General features: G+C 50.6%; 1 protein-coding gene across 1 annotated transcript; it reads right to left on the minus strand.

Moving 5' to 3' along the window:
* Positions 1-620: 620 nt before the first annotated feature.
* On the minus strand, positions 621-2,495 carry LOC114881003. Its single transcript, XM_029197599.2, has one exon. It carries the CDS (start codon positions 2,493-2,495, stop codon positions 621-623), a length of 1,875 nt encoding a protein of 624 aa, XP_029053432.2.
* Between the last annotated feature and the right edge of the window lie 5,184 nt (positions 2,496-7,679).

The raw sequence follows: 7,679 nt of genomic DNA on the forward strand, positions 1-7,679 counted from the left end.
TAGTTATAATGACATTGTTATTAAATGTATATTACATATCTAACGCAGATATAGTACCAATGATATTGTTATTAAATGTATATTACATATCGAACGCAGGTATAGTAATAATGATATTGTTATTACATGTACATTGATCTGTAGAAAGGAATCAATATATTACATTATATCTAATGTAGATATAGTAATAATAATATTGTTATTAAATGTACATTGATCTGTGGGAATGGATCAGTATAGTACATTATAGCCAATGTAGATATAGTAATATAGATATTGTTAATAAATGTACATTTATCTGAGGGAATACATTATTATTATTATTAATTATTATTATTATTATTAATCCGAGTTGAGGCTATCCGGGGACTCAGTCCTTGGGGACCATTGTACCTGGGCCGCTGGGCAGCCTCCTTACTGGCTGTGCCTTGGCAGCTGGGCTTCTGTAGCAAATTTTAGAAGCACCGGTACCAGTCCAGCCGAAATGCTTAATGATGAGGGTTCTAAGGTCCCCAGCATTGATCCTCTTAGGGTCCTTAGTTCCCTGCATTTTCGAAGTACGTGGAGAGGTGTTTCGTCCTCCTCCTCACACCTCGGACATATCGACTCCTCTGTGAGTCTCAGCGCGCGAGGTGTTTCCTCATGTACCAGTGTCCTGTCACTAGGCCCACGAGCATGCGCAGTTGCGCCCTGTCCAGGTGAATTAAAGTGTCACCCAGCTTCTGTGTCGGTCCCTTAAGTAGGGCCCTCGTGTGTCTCATGCCATTAGCGTTATGCCAGAGTCTGGTGAATTCCTGGTTTAACCAGTCCTTAGCCAGGCCTTTCAACGCATAGGTTGAGACACCAATAGGGTACTCATGGCATGGCTGGGAGCTTATCGCCCCCAGTCGTGCCAGTTCGTTAGCCCTTTCGTTGCCTGGGATACCAGCGTGACCTGGCACCCATAGCAGCTTAACCGTGTTGCTCAGAGATAGCTGTCTCAACGTCAGTGCAGAGTCCCTGACTAGCTTCGACCCAATTTCCACTTTGTGGAGGGCTCTGAGCGCGGCCAGGCTGTCACTGCAGATGTATATGTGTTTGCCAGAGTAGGCCCTTTCCAGATTATATTTGGCGCAGGCCCAGATGGCAAACACTTCTGCTTGGAAGACCGTAACGTGGTGGTCCAGCTTGTGGGTCATTTCGACCTTTGGGCTCTCCCCCGCAATCCCGGCTCCGGTGCCGGATTCGGTCTTGGAGCCGTCTGTGAACCAGACCAGCCCCCCCGGAGTCAGAATGCCGTTCGGGTCCTTCAGCCATTTCTCTCTATTTGGGAGGATTAGATCGTATTCTCGTCTGAAGAGGTACTCCGTCTTGGAGCGGTCTCCACCGTGGGTCAGGATTAACTCCGATCCCGGATCCCTAAGGATCTCGGTGAGCCCGCCGCCCGACGGGGACCATTCTTCAGCTTGGTGGAGGCGAATGGCCGCTCTCCAAGCCGTTGCCATCACTATTAGGTGAGGTGGCTTTATGTCGAGCAGCGCACCCATTGCCATTGTGGGCGTGGTGGGGAGTGCACCTGTTATCCCCAGCAGCGCTATTCTGTATATTCTTTCTATAGCCTTTATGTGTGTTCCTCTCTTCATGAAGGTCCACCACACAATCGAGGCATATGTTATAATAGGTTCAAGGATGGCCTGGTATATCCACCTGACCACCCTTGATTTGAGTTCCCATGTAGGGCCAAACATTCTGCGGCAGGCCCAGTAGGTGCTGATTGCTTTCTGGGTCTGTCTGTTCACATGGTTCTTCCAGGTGAGTTTTTTGTCTAGTATTACACCTAGATATTCAACCTCATCTGTGAGTTGTAGCTGGGTCCCAAAAAGGTGAGGAGCCTTAAAATAAAAGCGTCGTCTCCTTGTAAATAGGACCAGCTCTGTTTTGCTTGGGTTGACCGAGAGCGAATGTGATCGACACCAGGATTCTACGAGTACGATCGCCTTTTGCAATCTCCTTGCTAGATCCAACGGGTGTCTGCCTCTGACCGTAATAGAAAGGTCGTCGGCGTAACCCTGAACCTCAAAGCCTTCCATGGAGAGTGTGCGTATGAGTTCATCAACCACGAGGGTCCACAGCAGGGGGGACAGGACTCCTCCCTGCGGGCAGCCCCCCGCGACGTCAGCCCTCACCGTCTCCTCTCCTAGGCTTGCTATGGCTGTTCTATTCGTCAGCATGTTGTGGATCCATCTTACAACGGAGTCCTTAATGTTGTACCTCCTCGCGGCTTCCTGAATAGCATCGTGAGGGGTGTTGTCAAACGCCCCCTCGATGTCGAGGAAAATGCAGAGGGCGGATTCACCGTTCGATAATGCGCCTTCAATACAACCTACCAGTTTATGAAGTGCCGTCTCGGTGGATTTGCCGTTTTGATAGGCGTGTTGAGAGGGGTGTAGCGGTTTGCTAGCCAGAACCTCATCTCTGATGTACCTATCAACCAACCTCTCCAGCGTTTTAAGCATGAAAGAGGTGAGGCTGATAGGTCTGTATGACTTAGCAAGGTCATAATTGTCCCTCCCTGGTTTCGGGATAAACACTACCTTGGACTATCTCCAGGCTTTGGGTACATAGCCCTTCGCTAGGCAGGATTTAAAGATCTGGCCCAGGCGTCTGTACAGGTCCTCACCGCCCTCCTGATGGAGTGCCGGGAAAATTCCGTCAGTACCTGGGCTCTTGAATCTTCTGAAGGAGCCAATGGCCCACTTCAACCTGTCTGTGTTTATCACCTTCTCAGCTATTCCCCAGTCCGCTGAAGCGGGGTCAGTGCGCGTGGTTTCACTGGGACGCCGCTCCCGACCCTCCGCTACTGAGCCTGGGAAATGTGTTTGTATAAGGTGTTCCAATGTTTCTCTATGGTTGTTCGTCAGACTTCCGTTTGAGAGTCTGAGGCGATCCAACCTCGGTAAGGGGCCTGTTGAGAAGACCTTCCTTAACCTGGCAACTACAGGTAGAGCTTCGGTTTCCTTGCAGAAGGTCTTCCAGGCTGTCCTCTTGCTGGTTCTTATTAACTTTTTGTAAGCTTGCTGGGACCTTTTATAGTTGTCCGAGGCTGGCTTCGTGTCTGCCTTCATGGCTTTGTTCAGTAGTTTGCGGGTGTCCTTCCTGGCTTGGTCCAATTTCTTGTTCCACCAGGGGACCTTTTTGCTACTGCTTCCAATTTTGACAGGGCAGGCATCCTCGTAGGCTTGAGTAACGGCGGAGCTTAAGTGCTTCACCGCTTGCTCAATTTCGCCCACGGTCCTGGGACGCTGACAGTGCCCCTTAAGCCTCCCTTCCAGGCCCTCTCTATAGAGTGCCCAGTTGGTGGCCTTTGGGTTTCTGTATGCTTCTTCAGTGCCGCCTTCCCTGTCGTCCATTAAGTTGAACGTAATTAGGCGGTGGTCCGAGAGTGTGTTTTCTTCTCGAACTTGCCAGTGTTTGACAACCTGTGCCACCTTTGTGGAGCCCAGGTTCAGGTCGATTACCTCCTGTCTATGGGAGGTGACGAAAGTGGGGGCGGAGCCTTTGTTAAGGATCTCCAGACCCGTGGTGGCGAGGTACTCTAGCAATGCTGTGCCTCTACCATTGGTATTGGTACTGCCCCATACGGTGTGATGCGAGTTGGCATCGCATCCGATCACCAGGTGCAGACCCTTGTTTGCGCAGTGGTCTATCAGGGCTCTGAGTTCCCTCGTAGGTGGAGGGCCGAGCAGATCACTAGCTCATACGTATTCCCGCCAAGTTTGACCTTAACCGCTGAAAGATCGGCTGTGCAAAATTCATTTAGTTTCAGGACCGTTATCTCCTTCTTGACGAAGATGCAGGCCCTGGGCCTTGTAGATGTGACGTCGTAGTAGAGTGAGCCGCAGCTCATACCGAGCCCTCCTACGCGTTCCTTGAAGATTCAGGGTTCTTGTATGAGGGCTATATCTGTCTGCCTTGTCACAAGGCGGTGATGAAGGATATCCGTTGCCGTCTTGCAATGTTGCAGATTAATCTGCGAGAACCTGGTGCCGTCTGACACCCTGTTGGTGTCAGCACTGGTCCGGTCTCGCTTGCTGTTTGCGGCTGTCCTGCGTTTCCCAGAGGGGCCCATAAGATTTACCTTTGAGGGGGGCCCCTCCCGGAGCCTCTCCCTCTCTTGTCCCTTGTACCGATCTTCAGGGAGTGGGGAAGGGTGCGTTGAACGCCCCTTTGTACTCCCATCAGACCGGTCCTTTTTGTGGCTTCCGCCAGGGTCGGCCTTACCCTCGCCGTCCCTGCCCTGGGTATGTATCTACCCGGTGGGGCGGTTGGACCGATTTGTCTCGGCCTCTGCGAGGGTCCGGCTTCCTCGTTCATTTTTTCCACCTCGAGTGGTGGATCGGTTGCAGTGGGGGTAGGAGGGGTATCTAGGGGTATCTCCTGCGACTCCGCAGGTTCCCCTTCCTCTCCTCCCATTCCCTGTTCTGCTCTGCCCTCGGTGACCGGGGCCGTTGCCACCGTATCCGTTCCGGGGCCTTCTCTTTGATGTTTCGGGTCCTCCGTGATCCCCGCAGGTCCCTCTCTGAAGAGGGCCCTGCGCATTCCTACGTGGACCTCGAAACCTTGCCTTTTTATGAGGCTATGTGAGGCCTGGTCGATTCCCAGTACCAAGGGGACCGAGTTCGGCCCCCTCCCTCCTGCTCCAGACCCTCCAGAGCCCGGTGCGGAGGCCTGGGTTTTGACCCTCAATAAGCCTCAATATAGCCTCCGTTTTTGTCGGAGGGCCGGGGATGACTGTCAGCAACCTCCTCAGTTTAGGGAGCCGCTGACTATCAATGACCTGGAGGATTGCTCCCTCCCAGGGCTTGACTGTGGCGACGGTGGACTTTAGGCACTCTATTGAGCCTGCATCCGCGCAGGTAACCAGCAGAATGCCCCCGCCGAACCGGTATTCGTCGAAACGTGGCATGGTGTCCCCATTCGGGGTCCCACACAGCGCCTCCAGAATCGCCTGCTCGACGTTGGAGCCCTGCTCTTCCGCGAGTGTCGACTCTGGGTAGTTGGCCGGCGCTATGGCCAGCCTCCTTTCCGTCGTCGACGCCTCCTTATAGCTAACCGAATACCTTCTGTCGCCGTTTCGCTAGAGGTTGGGTGTTCGGGGATATGGACGGCCGGGATCTTTTGAGCCCCTTTCCGTCCACTCCTCTTTGGCCTGCCTTCGACGTTCCCGCGGTGGATTGCCCGATTACCGAGCCTCTCTTCGCGGTTGCCGTCGTTAGGGCCTTTCCAGCCTCATGTCTTTTGTCCGTGGGGACAGTCCCGCCAGAGTTTCCTTCGCAAGCTAGACGCTCTCTCCGGGGCCTCTTCCTGGCTGCCCCACAGCGTTTTATCTTCCGCCATGCTTCCGGGTCCAGATTAGGGATTTCTTCCTGCACGTCCCCAGTTGCATCGGAGGAGAGCTCTTCATTGAGCGTGAGCGAACCCAGGGCTGGTAAGGCTATGCCTTCGCCCGCCGCAGACGTGCTCATCTTTTGGTCGCTTGCTAGCGATGCTTCGGGGGTGGTTCCCAAAATTGAGCCCCTTAACCCTTCCATTGCATCGCTTCCGGGCGCGTGTTTGTTGGAGTCCGTCTCCGTTCCCGTTATAGGCCCTCAGGCGTCCCTTATGGCGCCCGCTGGCCAGGGCACTCCGTGGACGCTCCTTTCCCGTGTCCCGGTCGCCTGAGGCAAGCCGTTCTACGGTACACGGGGTCCACTTCACGCACCCGGTCGTCCTCCTATCCGCCACCCGAAGACGCGCTCGGTTGGGGCTCAGCCTGGATCGACCGGTGGTCGTCCTGGTTCTCCGCATCCCTTTCGGGGGTTAGAGCACTCCGAGGAGGGAATACATTAGTATATTACATTATAGCCAATGCAGATATAGTAATAACCATATTGTTATTAAATGTATATTACATATCTAATGCAGATATAGTACTAATGATATTGTTATTGAATGTACATTGATCTGTAGGAAGGAATCAGTATATTCCATTATATCTAATGTAGATATAGTAATAATGATATTGCTATTAAGAGTATGCAGCTTAGATGGTTCGGGAGTTTTACAACCCGAACCGGCAGTGACCCAGGTGCAAACGATAGAGTGGTGCCTGGGACAGAGCGCAAGACGGTTCGGACCCTGTCGGGGTTGGTAGAACTCACAAGACGCATGCACGGCATGGGGTCCGTTTAAGACACGGAAGAGGAAGTTAGAATTTAAGTAAAGTGAATGGCAAGACCTCGTAAAAGATTGTAAACTGCTCGTCGTGAGCATTTGTGGACAATGCGAATGCCAAATAAACGTTCTGACTTTGAGGGCCTTGTCCTGTAGAAGGTCTGTTTACTGTTGGACCTTTTGAAACTTCATGGTGATTGATTCGGTACGTGACAAAATACTACTCCGACCAGCTTAGAAAGGTTTCTAGCAATTAGATTATGTGCTATTGAACATGACTGACCGTACTTCTAAATTGATGTAGTAAATTCATCGGTTCATGAATTTACCGTTGTTACCATTTTCACCAGGTACATAGAAGGCAACAAGGACGATATCTTACGGTGAGTTTATTGCTCTCGATAATTAAACCCGTAAGATTGTTAAAATTATAAGACTGCTATTATAGATCTGCGAGCGGTATACTATGCCGCGTAACACTCTGCAAGGAATCTACCGATCACTATGAAACCTTTCACATCTAATCGGAGATATGTTCGCGATGATGCCAATTGTAAACATTTGTGGAATTTGTTATTGTTAATAACTATTGTTATAGCAAGAAACCTATTCGCTGGTGTTACTCTGTAAGGAATGTACCGATCGCGATGAAAGCTTTACAATCTAATAGGAGATATTTCCGCGATGAGCTCGTTTCCAAAAATGTATGAAATATATTATTGTTAATAACTATTGATATAGCAAAAAGCTTATTTCTTGGTGTTACCCTGCAAGGAATGAACCAATCGCGATGAAACCGTTTGTAACGGGTGTCACGTCCTGTGACGCATTCTTGGAACTTTTATTTCACCATCCACATTCTTTAAACTCCTATTTCATTATCCGAATTCATCGTTCCGCACGGTCGGAGTGAGCAGTTCATTCGGGTCGACGTATCGCAAGAACGCTGACGATCCGAACGAGGCGGTTCACCCGAATTGACAAACCAAACGGTTGACCTCGCTCATCAATATAAAATAACGCGACCGAGCCCGCTCGCAACCAGAACCAGTATAGAAACAGTGCAGATTCAGAAATCATCGTGACCAGATCACTTAAGCAATTCGTAAATCGTTCAAAATCGGCTAGTCCGTCTAGTGCAATTCGGGATTCAATTCCAGTACGCGTACCGAAATCCGCGAAGATAATCCACGAAGTACCGCTCAGAGTTCGAGAATCTAGAATTTACACGACTCCGCTACGAAGCTCAGGGCTTCGACAGAGCAAGATTCCGATAACATCGAGAAATTAATCAAGTCTAGCCTATCCGACTCTGCTACGAAGCTCAGGGCTCCGACAGAGCAAAGTGCTGTAAGACTCATTGTCAGTTGTAAAACGCGCGTGAATTAAAGACTGTACCAGAAACAAATAAACATACATTGTGATCGGAAGTGCGTGACCTTCACTCGAAACATCTACCCTACCGTTTTCAATACCTGGATGACTCA

Source organism: Osmia bicornis, chromosome 2 (assembly GCF_907164935.1).
Source record: "Osmia bicornis bicornis chromosome 2, iOsmBic2.1, whole genome shotgun sequence".
In the NCBI taxonomy this organism is placed as follows: domain Eukaryota; kingdom Metazoa; phylum Arthropoda; class Insecta; order Hymenoptera; family Megachilidae; genus Osmia; species Osmia bicornis.